The sequence below is a fragment of the Rhinoraja longicauda genome, chromosome 17 (assembly GCF_053455715.1).
Source record: "Rhinoraja longicauda isolate Sanriku21f chromosome 17, sRhiLon1.1, whole genome shotgun sequence".
Lineage (NCBI taxonomy): Eukaryota > Metazoa > Chordata > Chondrichthyes > Rajiformes > Arhynchobatidae > Rhinoraja > Rhinoraja longicauda.
The window spans coordinates 37,194,336-37,212,590 of NC_135969.1; the positions used below are offsets into that span (position 1 = coordinate 37,194,336).

The window sequence follows — 18,255 nt, forward strand, 5'->3', positions numbered from 1 at the left end:
TGTAGGAAGGAACTGCAGATGCTATTTTAAACCGAAGATGCACACTAAATGCTGGAGGAACTCAGTGGGACAGGCACTACCTCTGGAGGGAAGGAAATGGGTGATGTTTCGGAAGAAGGGTCTTGACCCGGAACGCCACCCATTCCTTCTCCAGAGATGCTGCCTGTCCTGCTGAGTTACTCCAGCATTTTGTTTCTAACTTGGGAAGGTAGGTAGATTGAAATTAGTCACTGTCTCTGAATTGGGAAAATAAGCACTGCAATGCATCACATTCTCAATCAGTAAGTAGGAACATTGACAGAATACATGTCGCATGAGTAGAGGTTGAGTTTTTGCTGATGTACCATCTCGCTGCCAAAACCTGCATGTTAATATTAACTACCTGCGAAAGCAATTGAAGGACACCTTGCCCTCTGGAATGCAAGCCATCAAAGAACCACTTAGACTGAAGCAAAGAGGAAAAAAGGCTGGAAGTAGTACATTATTGACAAAAGATGGAACTGTAGCTGGTGTGCGAAATGGGCCTGGAATGAAGTCGAGAAGCCAGCCAAATTCCGTAAAGGTTTTTTATTTCGAGCAGCACACTACTCTCCGCTTCAGTGAGAGGCTGAAGACTGCTCTTGCTCCAAAACCCCTGCTACTTATACCCGTAGCTGGGGGCCGTCCCCGGACCTGTCCATCACTGTGCCGAAGGGTTTGATGTGGGAGTGGCCTGACCCTTGGGAACCACCACAGAACGATAATTTGTTGGCATACAGCACAGAAATTGGCCCTTCGGCCCAACTGGTCCATGTCGACCAATATGCCCATCTATGCTGGTTCCACTTGCCCGCATTTGACCCATATCCCTCAACCTTTCCTGTCCATGTATCTGTCCAAATGTCTTAAATGTTACTGTACCTGCTTTAATCACTTACTCTGGTAGCTTGTACCATATATGTACTATTCAATGTATGATAAAGTTGCTGCACAGGTTGTTATTAAATCTCACCTTAAATTTATGCCCTCTCGTTCTTGATTCCCCAACCCTGGGGAAACATACTGTGCATTCACCCTGTCCTTGCCCCTCATGATTTTATACACTTCTATAAGATCACCACTCTGTCCAACCTCTGTCCGTAGCTCCATGGAATAAAGTTCCCACCTGTTCAACCTCTCCCTCTAGCTCAGTCTCGAGAGGAGTAAATCAGACCCACCAACTCGAGAGTGGGGCCTCTGAAATTTGTATTTTCTTCATACTGTCCACCTAAAAGTATTTGAGTATTTTTCTTGCTAGTCTTTAATGTAAATATAAACTTGCATATTTTATCCAGTGTTTGCAGCATTGTTAAAGAACTTTGTCATTTGGTTACAATTTTTAAGTTAAGATTTTTTGAAAGAAACAAAAGTTACTCATTTCAGCATGTCTTTTTTTTTGTACTGTAATAATGCTTGTTTCCAATAAACTTTTATAATTTACTTTTTAGGATATTGATCAACGATACAACACCATCTTGCAGATGTATGGTGAGAAAGCTGAGGAGGCCGAGGAACTGCGACTGGACTTGGAAGATGTGAAAAACATGTACAAGACCCAGATTGATGAATTATTAAAACAGAGGCTGACCTGATTTGCTTTATCTTTTAGTTGACTGTTTCTCCCCCCCCCCCCCAAAATTTCCCTTAATGTGAAATGCAATACTGCTGACAGTTATCTGGCATCGAGTGTGAATGTACGATTTGTAAATATAATGTTATTCTTTAGTGTGTTTTGTTAATCATCTGTTGTTGCCTTAGAGGAAAACTACACAATACTTTGGTGTTGAAAAAAATTACTAATGCAACATGTACATATGTGAAATACAATATTCAAGTGCAATATTACAAGTAAACGGGAGTTGATCCTTTGGGTGAAGATCTGACAAATGTCATTTTCTCTGCAGAATTGTATTTCCAAGTATAAGGTGGACCAATTTTGTTATCAGACTTAGTTGACCAGCTAGATGCTGTTACGTTGCACAAAGCTTTAATCTGTTAAAGAGGAAAAGTGTTTTAGTAAATCAAATACTCAAACACTCCATGACATTCAGATAAATGTACTATTAAACGATTTGAAAATAAATCCAATTTGTTGAATACTATTCAATGTTCTAATTGTTATTAAACTATACAAATATTTCAAAATTACTTGCTATGGGAATATAAATAGATCTCAATCTCAATACAAGATGTCTTGCTATTGATAATTGGCTAAAAGAACCTGTATATTGGTCTACTTTTGCTAATAGTTGCACTAATTTAGTACATGATTTAAAGTCTACTAATATGGATTCTTCTGCATAGCATATGCACTTAGTTATATTAATAGATCATCTTTGGTGCTATATTCTGTGCATTGAAAGTAAATTAAAATGCTTTATTTAAACAAATTTTCTAAATCTTGAATTCATAATCTGCGCTATTATACCTTTCAAATGTAAATTTAAAATGTAAATAATTTACTTTGTGTAACAGTGGGACTTGGGTAATAAAGTCTCTGATCTGATCTGCTGCTGTTCATTATGGTATGGATAAACTTTAAACATTTCGTCAGATATAGTAACTGAAAAATGACTTCAACAATATTTCTTCCTTGGGCTGGAACCTAAAGAGGATTGTTTTTCTTTTAAATATAGTTTTAAAACTGGTAGTGAATTATTCTTTCCATATAAGCACCAAGCATTTTTTTCAACCAATAGTCAGTCCTGTCAGTCGGTTGCTGGTTTCAGTGAAGTATTAGAAGTAATCTTGCTGCCTTGAGAAAATATGGTGCAGGAATGACTGGTCCCTTTCATTCCCTCATAAATCATCTTGCCTTAATACTGATTAAACACCAAAACTGAGAAGAAGGAAAGAAATAATGATCAAAACTATTCAGTATCTATGCAGAGCAGAAGTTGGCACATCATTATTGATTAGCACAGTTGATTGGCTCTGGAAAAACATGAATTTTAGCGATTAGTAAATTTAGTGGAGTATCACTATTCTGATTTTATAAGAAAAGCATTTATGTCACACTATATAGGCACCTCAGGTTTTATGCTTGAAAAGCAGCATGTCAATTAAGCATATAAATAAAATATGCCAGGCGACTACACTGCTATACGATGTCAGGTATAAATTTGAGTGCGTTATTCTAAAAATAGAGGAGTGCGTAAATTAAACATTGGTAGTAATTAGACAAGCGGATTATTCCAAAAATGCGTAATTCAAACATGCATAAAACATGAAGTGCCTATATTTCTAAATAACATGTGCAAACTTTGGAAGAGTATTTATTTATGGCAAAGCTCAATGTATATGAATTGTGATCTTATGTTCATATTTCAATATAATATTTTACTTCTAAGTTCAACTCGTATATTTATAAAAATAATGATTTTGCTTTGTTCAATTATGAATGGCAATGTTTGGCGATTCGGTATCTCGTGACTAAGACAATTAGCAGATTTGCTTTACATCTCTGAACATGACACCAATTTCTGAAAAAGTAGATCGTTTAATTTTTTTTTAATATTCATTGGATATTGTTAACAAATATTTGGATTGTTTATCTTCTCATTCACTGTGTTCAACGTTGAAAAATACATTTTAGAAGGTACTGCATGCATATCTTCAGTTATTGGTGACTGAGGGACAAGGTATTTTATCTGCAGATCTTAGTGTTTGGTGATTTCCTATTGTGCTGTTATGTGCCTTTTTATTTAATATTTATTGTTAGTTGGATAGTAAAATGCTTTTCTCTGAGCACATCATTCTGCTGTGTCTTCTAACTTCAGTTTCTTATGTCTTCATTGAAGGGTTTGAATAAATCACAATTTTTTTTTCTTACAATGGTCATTTTTTGGATATGTTCCTACTCATTTGGTAAAGTTTGACAATAATAGGTATTGTAAATAATTCCCTATTTACCTTTTCATAAAGATTTTTTTCAAGCTTCTGCTTTCAAGAAGTCTCAGATGATAACAGCCAGCTGGCCAATGCTAGACTACATCACCCCTGAATTGTGGTGTCAGTGGCTTTCTGGATAAAAGGAGAACTAAAGTCAATTGTATACACAGTTGCAAGTGTTGGTGTTGTGGTATTGATAGGGATAGCCAAAATTATGGTCAGATGCTTGAGTAACTTTGACGTATGTTGGTAATATGAAATACGATTAATCAGGCCAGGTTACAAGAACTCTGTAAATGCAGAATTTTTATTTTTTTATTTTTTTAAACTAAACTGCAATTCTTCATTTTTAGTGGTTTCACGGTTGGTTTTGTTTCAAATCCTTTGACATCTCTAAATGAAATTACAGTAGGTAATGGACATTAATGAACTAACCTTAAGTGACATCTGTTAGAATATAGGATTTTTGGGGGGATTTTCCAAAGATTTGACACTTAATTATTTTTGACGGAATTTCCAAAAACAAAATGTTACTTAACAGTCAGTTACAATGCACTCATTGTAAGGTAACACAATTGTTTCAGTACATGCAGAAGCAAGGAAATGCAGATGCTACTTTACCAAGGAATGATACAAAGTGCTGGAGGAACTCAGTTGTCAGGTAGCACCCCTAGAGAACATGGATAATGATGTTTTGAGTCAAGACCCTTCTTCAGACATAGTCGGTACATGTTCACCCAGCCAGATTGGATGGATGCTGCCAATCTTCCTCACAACTCTGGACTAACCAGAATATCAATGTGAAGCAAGATGTGGATCACCTCAGACTGTTGCTCGCCATTGTGTGTACTTTGTCTCATCTGCTTTCCTTGATCTGATGCATGTCACATCTGAGATTATCATTGTTTATTACAACAATCTGGAAACAACATGCCTTTGCTTACATGCATTGTCAATGTTTCCTGCATAAACTAACTTAATCTGCATGCTTTTAACAGCTGCTGTATTTCAAATCTGATCTGTTGGTAAATTTCTCAGCATCCAAAAATTGTTAATACGAATATAATTTCTTGAGAACATCTGAACACTCTTCTGATGCGTCGTTGGTCAAATCCCTTAACTTTGTTATTTAGGTAACAGATTCCCAAATTGGGCTGAACTTGCTATTTCGCTTACTCTGTGTAAATCTTTTCCAATTAGATTCTTGTGAACTTCGTGTCCATCCCTGCTAACCATGTATTATTATGGAGGGGTATGACCTCTGTGTTCGGTCATTCTGCTTTGTATGAATGAATAACAGTTATTTGTTTACCAAGATGTGACGTTATTTAAAGATTGTTATATTGCTAAAATATATGCCTAAAAACTGTATTTTAAAAGCAGATGGTTACTCTAACCTTTCATCCCTTTTCCTTACTAATCACTGTGGACTAATTTACAAATAGATTTTGTTCATTGACTAGTTATTGTGCTGGGAAATATTCTGCATATTTCAAGGATTGTGAAATTCCCCCTTTTTGGCAAAACATTTTACCCTAAAAAAATATTATTTCTGACTCTGAACTATAGATAATAGGTGCAGGAGGAGGCCATTCGGCCCTTCGAGCCAGCACCGCCATTCAATGTGATCATGGCTGATCATTCTCAATCAGTACCCCGTTCCTGCCTTCTCCCCATACCCCCTGACTGCTATCCTTAAGAGCTCTATCTGGCTCTTATGTGTAGGAACTATGGAATACCGGTTGCTGGAACAAATTCAACTGGTTCCTTTAAGATCTTTGTATCAGCATTTAGAAATCATAAGCAATATTTAATAATAGGAACAAAAAAAATCCTCCATTTCCTGTTTTTACAAAGTGCAAGGGTTATGTTAAGTCACCAAAATATTTTTGCTTGGGTATAAAATTTTCTGCATGTATTTGTAAACGGCTGAGTGGGTAAGCTTTGTTTTTATGTTGGCTCTCATATCTCCTGGATGTAGCAATGAATGAAACCGCAGGAAACACCCTCATGACTAACAATCTGAATGGTTTATGCGGACTTCTGTTGCTTTTCACATTTAGCAAAGTTTGAGTGATGGATTTAATAATGTTTAAAAAAAAAAAAAAAATCTTCCATAGTGAAGTTGAACCATTCTTATGTTTTCTGTTACTGGACAATATATACGTTTCATCAGGAATAATTTTGTCCAAGATCAAAGTCGAAGAACTGTAATTTCAACGACTTGAACTCTTGGCAGAGTGTGGATTTGTGAAGAGAAATGATGCAAGGGGCCTTGTCGTGGCTCATCCCAGGCAGCCAAGCTCTCAGATTTACGGACTACTCCCAGCGACACATTCGGAGATGGACATCAAGTGCTGCGTGAAGATAAGCAACTTTCTGAAAGATGAACTTTGGTCTACCCAAAATCAACTTGTTGGGAGACCCAGCAGAGCGAGATGTCCTTCAGGCAATGTTGTCGACAGGCCCATACCAGATTGCGGGCGTATGTGCTGGGAGGCACACTGAAGCTCGGTGCAGCCAACACTGAAACTATCTGGGACGACAACTGACTAGGGTCCTTCTGATGTTGGACATTGAATCCAGTGGTGACACACCTCAAACAATGCAAGGGATATCACCCCAGGAGGCCACATGAGTGCATTGTGTGTTTTGTCTAAAGATGGATGTGAGCATTACTGTGTGACTCACTATTCAACGTATAGACACTGAGGATGTGTGGAGAGATTTTGCACAATTTTTGTTTTGTGTATATATATTTTTTATTCTGAGTAAAGTTTATTTGGGGGAACAAAAAGGCAGTACACAGGACAATATAGCAGAGGGATGGGGCCATCGGCCCAACATGATGTAAAAAACCCCACCAATTTCAACTGCCTGCACTTTCTGTTTTTGATGCCTTTCACTCCGGATCCAAATGCTCTATAGGCAACGAATTACACACGGAATGCAGTCAATGTTGCAATGCAAGAGAAATTAAGAAAATGCATATGTTTGGTGATGTCTCTTCCCCCCCCCACATTAAATTAGTGCAGGGCGAGAGAGAGTCGAGAGTGTTTTATAAGAAAATAACTGCAGATGCTGGTACAAATCGAAGGTATTTATTCACAAAATGCTGGAGTAACTCAGCAGGTCAGGCAGCATCTCGGGAGAGAAGGAACGGGTGACGTTTCGGGTCGAGACCCTTCTTCAGACTGAGTGTTTTATTGTCACATGTCCCAGATAGAACAATGCGATTCTTACTTGCAGCAGCACAACAGAATATGCATAATGCAGATTAAACAACTCATCAGTAGAAACAAGAGTCAAGAGTGTTTTATTGTCATATGTCCCAGATCGAACAATGAAATTCTTACTTGCTGCAGTGCCACAGAATATGTAAACATAGTACACTCTAAACAATGTGATAAACGTGAGAAAAAAGGTTCAGTGTAGATGTACACATACAAGTACACACGCATACACACGCATACACACATATATACACACACACATATAGATAGATATATATTATGTACACACATCCTCAAAAAACAAACAATAGTAGTGCTACAATAATTATGTATTGTAGTTCAGTCTGAAGGAGGGTCTCGACCCGAAACGTCACCCATTCCTTCTCTCCCGAGATGCTGCCTGACCTGCTGAGTTACTCCAGCAATTTGTGAATAAATGCCTTGTAGTTCAGAGCTTATTTCAGTGCGGTTCAATGAAAGGTGTTTGCTCTGAAATATTCTCTCTCTCTCTCTTTCTTTCTTCCTGGCTGTTGCATTAGTCTCGATTTGGAGCCTCCTTTAACCCCCAGAGCTGTGGAAAGAGGGACTTCCCGTCGCTTTGTTGATGCAGGGGGGAAGTTTGTGATGTTGCACTGGGCGATGGCGCCGCGCTTGTCTTGCTTCGCTGTTGAGCGCCGGCCCAGGTATCGACAATGGATACATTGTGGCTGCGAAATGTTGCCGAGTTCCATCAGCTGCCGGCTGTTCCACGCAAGGGTCTGGCGTGTGGGGAGCGTCCAGGGAGACAAAGCAACTTAAAAAACGGTCTTATGTGTAGGGAAAGGAATTGCATTCCTCCTCTCCAACGATGCTGCTGAGTTACTCCGGCATTCTGTGTGGGGAGCAACTCCAGGTGCTGGTTTACATTCTGTGTCCATCTTCAGTGTAAACCAGCATCCGCACACTTTCCTTCTCCGTTTCGCCGAGTTACTCCAGCATTTTGTGTCTATCTTCGGTGCAAACCAGTCTTATAATTGAACACTAGTTGAAAGCAAATCCTCCCCCGTTCAGGCTTGGTAGAGAAGGATCAGATTCCTGCCCCATTCAGGCTTGGTAGAGAAGGATCAGATTCCTGCCCCATTCAGGCTTGGTAGAGAAGGATCAGATTCCTGCCCCATTCAGGCTTGGTAGAGAAGGATCAGATTCCTGCCCCATTCAGGCTTGGTAGAGGTCAGATTAAAACATAGTTATCATGGTTAAAAATGCAACCAGACTGCAATAGCCAATTTGAGTTGAATTTGTGTTGTATTTATTACTTATCAGTTTGTGCTGTTTGTAAGAAAATAACTGCAGATGCTGGTACAAATCAAAGGTATTTATTCACAAAATGCTGGAGTAACTCAGCGGGTCAGGCAGCATCTCAGGAGAGAAGGAATGGGTGACGTTTCGGGTCGAGACCCCTTCTTCAGACTGTTTGTAATGTGCTTGGCGCGCCTGTGTTAACAGTGGATAATTCGAATACTCACATGTTAAGAAGCATTTTTTTTTAAGAATTTGAAACAATCAAGTTAGGTTTCAACCACCCAAAGAGACTGAAGTCTTTATTTGTATCTAGTGGTTGGCTGAACTTTACAGGATGGAAAGGCATCAAGACAAGATGGCATGTTCTGAGATAGCTGACCCGTAGCAAGTTAGGGAATGGGAGATTGAAAAATGTTGTTTTTTCTAATCAAAACACAAAATGCTGGAGGAAATCAACAGGTCAGTGGAGGGGATTGATAGGGCATCATTGGAGTTGGGTCCCTTCCTCAGACTAATTACCTACCTTATGCACCTAAAACTAAATGGCAGATTAAACATCAAACAAGTGTACTCAGGCGACACGATGGCGTAACAGTAGAGTTGCTGCCTTACAGTGTCAGAGATCCAGGTTCAATCCTGACAATGCCAGTTGTCTGTATGGAGTATGTACATTCTCCCTGAGACTGTGTGGGTTTTCTCTGGGTACTCTGCTTTTCTTCACCACTCCAAAGACGTACAGGTTTTGTCGGTTAATCGGCTTCGGTAAGATTGTAAATTGTCCTTGGAGTGTAGGATAGTGCCAGTGTACAGAGATCGCTCGTCAGCGTGGACTCGGTGGGCCAAAGGGCCCGTTTCTGCTCTGGATCTCTAAAGACTAAAGTGCTCTTTCTTCCAGTCCAAGAAACATCTGTGTGGCACAATGGTGCAGCTGGTGTAACTGCTGTTTCACAGCGCCGAAAACCAGCATTCGATCCTGACCTCGGGTGCTTTCTGTGTGGAGTTTGCATGTTCTCCCTGCGACGGGGTGGGCTAACTCTGGGTGCTCCGGTTTTCTTCCACATCACAAATGCACGTGGGTTTGTAGGTTAATTGGCCTCTGTAAAATTGCCACCAGTGTGTAGGGAATGGATGTGAAAGTGGGATAACACAACCAGTGTGAACGAGTGACCGATGGTCGGCGTGGGGTGAAGGTCATGTGTCCATACTGTATCTCAACTAAACTGATCCTTAGAAAGAAATGTAACGTTGAATGAGATTTCTTCAATCTGAAATGTTCTTTCTTTCTTTCTCTAAAGGTGGTGTCTGACATGGTGAGTATTTCCAACACTTTTGTTTTTAATTCAAATTTCCAAAATCTGCGATTTTTAAAATAAATTTTAAGTACTAACTTTGAAGCTTGTTTTTAACTCGATTACACATATCTTCTATTTCCTGCATCTTCACTCTAGTCAAATCCGAACATAAAATACTAATGAGTGGTGACCGGTCAAGGTGTAGAAACAAGGAACTGCAGATGCTGGTTGATATACATAAAGACACAAAGTGCTGGAGTAACACAGCAGGTCAGGCAGAATCTCTGGAGAACATGGATAGATGATGTTTTGCATCTGAAGAAGGGTCCCAACCCAAAATGTTACCAATCCATGTTCTCTAGAGATGCTACCTGACCTGCTGAGTTACTCCAGCACCTTTGTGTCCTTTTATACAATGACCAGTGGTCAGTCAATCAGTTGACTTTTATTCTAAGAAAGACGCAAGTGCTGGAGTAACTCAGTGGGTCAGGCAGCATCTTTGGAGGGAGAGGATGGGTGACGTTTCGGTTCAGTCATACGTTCCGATCAGCAATGTCACCCATCCTTTTTCTGCAGCGATGCTGCCTGACCAGCTGAGTTACGCCAGCACTTTGTGTCCATCTTCGGAATAAACCAGCTTCTGCAGTTCCTTCCTGCACATGACGTTTATCCTATCCTGGTTATAGGAAAACTGAAACAAGTAGTTCCAAATTTTCTTTTGAACTTTACAAAACAAACTTGGCAAAAGCCTAGATGCAAGTTCCCGATTTTTCTCAATTAAGAAATATATTTGTTCGTGCTTGGTGATGTCATAAACCAAGCTGGTTCATGTAACGATATTTTCTAAATGCATGTTTTGCATTTTTTTTTTTTTTCTGTTTATGACGATATGTGATTTGTGTAAAATTTTGGGGAGGGGACTGGACAGTGTGAAAGCTTTTAATTTGCAACTCGTGTAAAGCCCAAAATTAATGTTCCAGTTTATAACTGCATGCAATAACTTGTGACGTTATTTTTTTTCTCTGTTTGTTGTGTGGTAACCTGCTGTAGTAAAAGGTTAATGATTGAGCTGGAAAGAGTGCAGAGAAGATTTACAAGGATGTGTCAGGACTTGAGGGCCTGAGCTATGGGGAGAAGTTGGGCAAGCTGGGACTTTATCCCTTGGAGTGCAGGAGGATGAGGGATGATCTTATAGAGGTGTATAAGATCATGAAGGAAGTAGATAGAGTAAATGCACAGTGTCTTTTACCCAGAGTAGGGGAATCAAGAAGCAGAGGACATAAGTTTAAGGTGAGAGAGGAAACATTTAATAGGAACCAGAGGGACAACTTTTTCAATGAGAGGGTGGTGGGTATATGGAACAAACTGGCAGAGGAAGTAGTTGAGGCAGGTACTATAACAACATTTAAAAGACATTTATACAGGTTCATTAATAAAAAACTTTTTAAAGGGATATTGGCTAAACACGGGACATCGTGGGACATCTTGGTCAGCATGGGCAAACTGGGCCAAAGGGCCTGTTTCCGTGCTGTATGACTCTAATTCTAATCAAATTGGTGCAGATTTATTGAGGTCGTGTTCAGATCATCAGCAAGAGATTCTCTGTCTTCAAGCAATTATGTCCAGAATCAGTGGGTTCAGAGTGCAAAAGACAATGGACAATAGGTGCAGGAGTAGGCCATTCGTCCCTTCGAGCCAGCACTGCCATTCAATGTGATCATGGCTGATCATTCTCAATCAGTACCCGGTTCCTGCCTTCTCCCCATACCCCCTGACTCTGCTATCCTTAAGAGCTCTATCTAGCTCTCTCTTGAATGCATTCAGAAAATTGGCCTCCACTGCCTTCTGAGGCAGAGAATTCCACAGATTCACAACTCTCTGACTGAAAAAGTTTTTCCTCATCTCAGTTCTAAATGGCCTAGCCCTTATTCTTAAACTGTGGCCCCTTGTTCTGAACCCCCCCAACACTGGGAACATGTTTCCTGCCTCTAACGTGTCCAACCCCTTAATAATCTTATACGTTTCGATAAGATCCCCTCTCATCCTTCTAAATTCCAGCGTATACAAGCCTGGTCGCTCCAGAGAACCTTGCTGAGGAAGGATAGAATCAATGCAACAAAACTGATCGTTTGTTGACTGTAAAACTGATGCTTTTGCTACAACAATGTGTTAAAATTCAGTTTTGCCTAGTTTTTATCCAGGGAATTTGACCATGTTCATTACTTACAGAATTTAATTTCCAGATACAATTTGCCAGCACACTGGAAGTACTAAAGCCAATCTGAATTAATACTGCTATAATTTAATGGTTCAATATAAACCATTTTATTTTAAAGGATTTTATTTTACCACGAAAACTATTCTGTAAGGCTTGGAGCACCGTCAGATGTGTTGTGTTGGATTTAACAATATAATATGAATATTTTGTATACAATAATGTATTGTTGGGTATATAATATAAAATGATGGATGTACCGATTTTAGTCAAATAATGAAATGAAATATCGAATGCTTTAGCCTGGTGAAAAGGGAAAGTGAGACTGACAAACGTAAATGGATGGAAGAGCATGAAGTAATTGAAAATGAATTCGGATTCTTACATCGGTAAGTGGAGAAAATATTATATCGTGAAAGTTGCATTCAGGGTGGTGAACTTCATCTATGAAGAGTTTTGAGTTTAGTTTTTTTAGATTTAGATTTAGAGATACAACGCAGAAACAGGCCCTTCGGCCCACCGGGTCCGCGCCGCCCAGCGATCCCCGCACACATTAACACTATCCTACACCCACTAGGAACAATTTATTTTATTTTACATTTGCCCAGCCAATTAACCTACAAACCTGTACGTCTTTGGAGTGTGGAAGGAAACCGAAGATCTCGGAGAAAACCCACGCAGGTCACGGGGAAAAAGTACAAACTCCCGTAGTCAGGATCGAACCGGAGTCTCCGGCGCTGCATGCGCTGTAAGGCAGCAACTCTACCGCTGCGCCCGTTTAGTTTAATTCAGAGATACAGCATGAAAATAGGCCCTTCAGCTCCCCTAGTCCCCAGCGACCACTGCACACTAACACTACCCTACACACACTAGGGACAATTTACATTGAAACCAAGCTAATTAACCGACAAACAATAGACAATAGACAATAGGTGCAGGAGTAGGCCATTCAGCCCTTCGAGCCAGCATCGCCATTCAATGCGATCATGGCTGATCACTCTCAATCAGTACCCCGTTCCTGCCTTCTCCCCATACCCCCTCACTCCGCTATCCTTAAGAGCTCTATCCAGCTCTCTCTTGAAAGCATCCAACGAACTGGCCTCCACTGCCTTCTGAGGCAGAGAATTCCACACCTTCACCACTCTCTGACTGAAAAATTTCTTCCTCATCTCCGTTCTAAATGGCCTACCCCTTATTCTTAAACTGTGGCCCCTTGTTCTGGACTCCCCCAACATTGGGAGTCCAAACCTGTACGTCTTTGGAGTGTGGGAGGAAACCCAAGATCTCAGAGAAAACCCACGCAGTCACGGAGAGAACGTACAATCTCCGTATAGTCAAGCACCCTTAGTCAGGATCGAACATGGGACTCTGGCGCTGTAATGCTGCAACTCCACGCGCCGGGAGAAGAATATGATACAGCTGCAGGCACAGGAGACAAGGTTGCTTTGTGGTCTTCAGCTTGCAAAGTTCCTTATTTCCGTTCAGGATTATCTGGCCTCTGGCCCAAGATCTGATCATTTATGGTCATCTTACTGTGTCATTCCATGTGTTCACCTTGATACTCATACTCTCACTGGGTACTATAAAATACAATGTGTGCAGCAGTGGTAACATTTGGAGCTGTACTTTGTAGTAATTGATTAATACATCCGGGACAGATGTACAGTCACTTGCTTTGTTCCAGGATTTGCATTCCATGTAGGTCATGGAGATATTAAATTGATTATTACCTCGAGATGTTAAGCACAGGTTCGAATGAGGCAGATGTCTGTTAATCTCTTTTCATTATTTCTGTGTCTCATTTTAAAGATCAGATTAAATTACAATCTGTGGCAGTGATTCCATTTACTACTACAGAAATACCATCAGTGAACCATATTTTAGTGTCAGTATTTGCATTTGGAGCATTTTTTCACAAATAAAATCTGTGGCATCAAAGTTGTTTTCCTTGTTTTAGTTTTAGAGGTACAGAGCGGAGATACACATTAACACTACTCGACACAAACTATGGACAATTGATATTTATACCAAAGCCAATTAACCTACAAACCTGTACGTCTTTGGAGTGTGGGAGGAAACCGAAGATATCGGAGAAAATCCAAGCGGTCACGGGGAGAACGTACAAACTCCGTACAGACAGCACCCTTAGTTGGGATCGAACCCGGATCTCTGGCGCTGTAAGGCAGCAGCTCTGCCGCTGCGCCACCGTGCCGCCCTTACCTTGTCTTGTTCAAGGAACTCGTTTATTTCAATGCTTAGATCATTCTCTGTGGTAAAGCAACTCGTGAAAATCTATTAAAAGTTCACATTTTTCTCTCATAGGTCTACCATCACAATATTAATGCTACTTCAGTTTGGAATGGAGCCTGCTGGAGGCTTTGGACTGGAAGACCAAAGCATTGTGGATAGTGCCAACGAGACGCCTTTGTACAGTAACATCCGATTGCCCGATGAACACATTCCTTACTTTCTACACAATAATATGCATATAGCTGTTACTTGTGAGAAAGATTCCCTCTGTCCATTTAAGGTAGGTTTAAGTTTTGCACATTTTGATTAGCAGATAGCTGGTGCAATATATTTCAAACTTTTATAAGTTCTCCTCGAGCATCCAATATTTAATTGCAATCGAGGGCATAGGTTTAAGGTGAAGTCCGAAAGATTTTATAGGAAATGAGGGGTAACTTTTTCACACAAAGGGTGGTGGGTGTATGGAGCGAGGTGCCGTAGGAAGTAGTTGAGGCAGGGACTATCGCAATTAGACAAGTACATGTATAAGATGGGTTTAGAGGGATATGGGCCAAACGCAAGGAAGTGGGGCTACTGTAGATGGGTCAGTGTAGGCAAGTTGGGCCGAAGGGCCTGTTTCCACGCTGTAAGACTATGAGTAAGGAACAATGGAATATGGGTTCATGGTCATAATTCTTTTGTCGAATGGCTTGTCTGTCATGGTTGTTTTTTTAGGCCATTTTAAAAAAGAATTTTACAATAACTCACTCACGACATACATTGAAACATACTCAAAGATACCGGCATATATCATGTCATTTGAAAGTATTATGAAAGCACCGTGCATACTACAGATACAGATGTCTGGTTTTGTACTAGTTTGTACGTTTAGTTTTTTTTAGTTTACTGTCACATGTATGGAGATACAGTCAAAAGCTTACTTTTCCGTGCTATCAAGTGGAAGCTGGAAAGACTATACATGATTACAATCGAGCAGTCCGCAGTGTACAGATACAGGATAAAGGGAATAATGTATAGTGCAAGATAAGGTCCACTAAAGTCCGATTAAAGTTAGTCTGAGAGTCTCCAATGAGGTAGATGGTAGCTCAGGACCGCTCTCCAGTTGTTGATACGATGATTCATTTGCCTGATAACAGCTGGGAAGAAACTGTCCCTGAATCTGGAGGTGCGCATTTTCACACTTCTGTACCTCTTGTCTGATGGGAGAGGGGAGAAGGAGGAGTGACCGGGGTGAGACTGGTCCTTGATTATGCTGGTGGCCATGCCGAGACAATTGAAGTTTAGATGGAGTCAATAGAAGGGAGGTTGGTTTGTGTGATGGTCTGGGCTGGGTCCACAATTCACTGCAATTTCTTGCGGTCTTAGTTGGAACTATGTGCAAATCAAGTAAAAATCTGAGTATTTTATCCACTGTGATGTGGTTTTGCAGCATTTACCAAGATAAGATTCCTGGTTTTAATTATATAGGACATTTGTTTTAGTTTAGTTTAGTTTAGAGATGCAGTGCTGAAACAGGCCCTTAGGCCCACCAAGTCCGCGCCAACCAGCAATCCTCGCACGCTAACACTATCCTACATACTAGGAGCAATTTACTATTTTACCAAAGCCAATTAACCTACAAACCTGTACGCCTTTGGAGTGTGGGAAGAAACTGGAGATCCCAGAGAAAACCCTTGCTGGTCACAAGGAGAACGTACAGACAGGTAGTCGGGATCGAACCGGGCTCTGTGGCGCTGTAAGGCAGCAACTCTACCGATGTGCTACAGTGCCACCTTGGTTTTAGTTTCATGACTGTTATTTAAATCTTTAGGTCTAGACATGCTTACAGAGATTAGCTCCAACTGCGTATAAAGGAGGGAAAATACACTAACAGACATCTCTTCCAAAGCTGATGCAGTCTGAAGTAATAACATTAAATTGTTCTGTGACACTCTCGTTTTAAGTTATAAAGGATAGTTACTAAAAGGAGCGATATGCTGGAAAGCATATACATTAAACTAAAATGAATGACTTGGTGGGCCGAATGGCCTAATTCTGCTTCTATACCTTATGGGCATAACCAAGCTTTATTGGTACTATCCAAAGTCTAAACATTGGTTCTCTCCTCCACTGGCACAGTGTGTACCATCCACAAAATATACTGCATTTGCTCAGTTAATGTTTAAAGTATTATTTTGAAAAGTACAAAAATCCGATAACTGAGTTGATGAATCATGAAGAATCTGAGTTTGCAAGTGGATTTGGAAAGCCAATTTGTAGACTGATGGTCAATGCCTTAAATTTGAAGAATGGTCCTTTGAGCTACTGATTCCCGTGAAATTTATTGCCCTTATTTCTCTGATGCAATTCCTTCAGGAGATGAATTCTGTCATTGATACCATTCAATGTACTTAACGTGTTGTGGCAAAGTTTAGCTAAATTTATCCGTGATCCTGAAGGCAATTGAACAAAGCTTAAAATGGAGTGGCTGACAGATAATTCCTGTCATTCCAATCAATCTTAACTGCTAGCCTTGCAGCACTTTTAATAGAAGATATGGAAGAAGATGCTATCATTTAAAACAAAAAATGTTTTTCTCCTCACAAATGTCCTTGGGTTGGCAATGTCTTATCGAACCACTAATGAGAAACAGTATTGAGAATCATCGTCCCAATTAACTTTTTCTCTTGAAGTCCAAGGAGTACGATTTCAAATCAATGTAATAAACATAAAAGCAATCCATTTGAGGGAAATTAATTTTGGGCAATAAACATATTTGTCACCGAAGATAGACACAAAATGCTGGAGTCATTCAGTGGGTCAGGCAGGCAGCATTAATGGAGAAAAGGAGTAGGTAATTGGCTTAAGTAAAATTGTAAATTGTCCCTATTGTGTAGAGCAGTGCTAGTGAACGGGGTGATCGCTTGTCGGCATGGACTCGGTGGGCTGTTTCCACGCTGTATCTCTGAAGTCTAAACTACGAATAAAGAAGGACATTTTAGAAGGAATAAGAGCAATGTTTAAAATCATTTTTAGTAAATTTTACCACGTTTAACCATTTTGTTTCTCTGTTGACATGAAGCATTGCTGTCATTTTTTTCTTTAACTGTACAAGAATGAGCAGTCAGTAAATTGGGTGAAAGGTTAAATAAGACGTGAAGCTAATTCTGCTTTTGCTGCAGACATACTTGAGCGAGCTGGAATCCTGCTGGGGGTATGAAAAAAATTGCAAGCCCGAATACAGATTCAGCTACCCAGTGTGTACTGGAGCTACATCAGGATGGTAAGACCCTCATCAAAGGTAATAAAGGGAACGGTATATGAATTTGGAGTTATATCACATTTGAGTGGCTCGTATTTGTTGACTAATGGTACAACTGACACGTTTATAATTAGTTAAATTTCAAACTTGATTATCCCTTGAAGTTTGGCTTAGTGTAGAGATAGAGTGTGGAAACAGGCCTTTCAGTCCACCGAGTCCATGCCGACCGGTGATCCCTGCACACCAACGCTATTCTACATACACCAGGGACAATTTGCTATTGTACCAAGCCTATTAACGTGCAAACCTGTACGTCTTTGGAGTGTGGGAGAAAACCGGAGAAAACGGGGAGAACGTACAAACTCCATCCGGACAGCACCTGCAGTCAGCATTGAACCCGGTTCTCTGGCGTTGGAAGGCAGCAACTCTACTGCTGTACCACCATATGGTTTGAAGTATTAGGAATAACCATCAAAAACAAGATTTAGCTAGATCAGGTGCTTAATTTTAAGGCTGTACACTAAAACTTGTTCTTTTGCAGTAATCATTTGTTGTGTTTGTATTAAAAGATTGACCACAATTTTTAGAAATGTTGGCCACAATTTTTAGAATTGGCCAATTAAAAGATTGGCCACAATTTTTAGAAATGTTGGACTTAATAGAGAATGCTAGCAAAGTATATACCGAAAGTTTGAAAGTTATTGAATAAGACGTTCAAAGAAATCACATATCCAAAGTATAAACTGCAGCTTTAAAAACAAATGTTGTCTGTTGTAACCCCTTAATTGGAACTTCACATTCCTCCTTTGTGATAAATGATTTGTGCAATGTAAT

General features: G+C 40.1%; 2 protein-coding genes across 5 annotated transcripts in view; both read left to right on the forward strand.

Moving 5' to 3' along the window:
* Window positions 1–3,852, forward strand: part of tmf1 (TATA element modulatory factor 1) — a 37,664-nt gene extending 33,812 nt beyond the window's left edge. For all 3 annotated transcript variants that reach the window (XM_078414523.1, XM_078414525.1, XM_078414524.1), the window contains exon 17: window positions 1,467–3,852. In XM_078414523.1, coding sequence (XP_078270649.1) covers window positions 1,467–1,610 — 144 coding nt within the window. In that variant the 3' untranslated portion in view covers window positions 1,611–3,852. The remainder of the gene's footprint in view (window positions 1–1,466) is intronic.
* Window positions 3,853–7,788: 3,936 nt separating this feature from the next.
* The window catches only part of eogt (EGF domain-specific O-linked N-acetylglucosamine (GlcNAc) transferase), a 44,900-nt gene continuing 34,433 nt past the window's right edge, over window positions 7,789–18,255 (forward strand). The window contains exons 1-5 of one of the 2 annotated variants that reach the window (XM_078413888.1): window positions 7,789–7,825; window positions 9,719–9,733; window positions 12,233–12,319; window positions 14,253–14,460; window positions 17,342–17,442. In XM_078413888.1, coding sequence (XP_078270014.1) covers window positions 12,273–12,319; window positions 14,253–14,460; window positions 17,342–17,442 — 356 coding nt within the window. In that variant the 5' untranslated portion in view covers window positions 7,789–7,825; window positions 9,719–9,733; window positions 12,233–12,272. Of the gene's footprint in view, window positions 7,826–8,828; window positions 8,883–9,718; window positions 9,734–12,232; window positions 12,320–14,252; window positions 14,461–17,341; window positions 17,443–18,255 lie in introns of those variants that run through there. The other variant, XM_078413887.1, reaches the window with a different exon arrangement.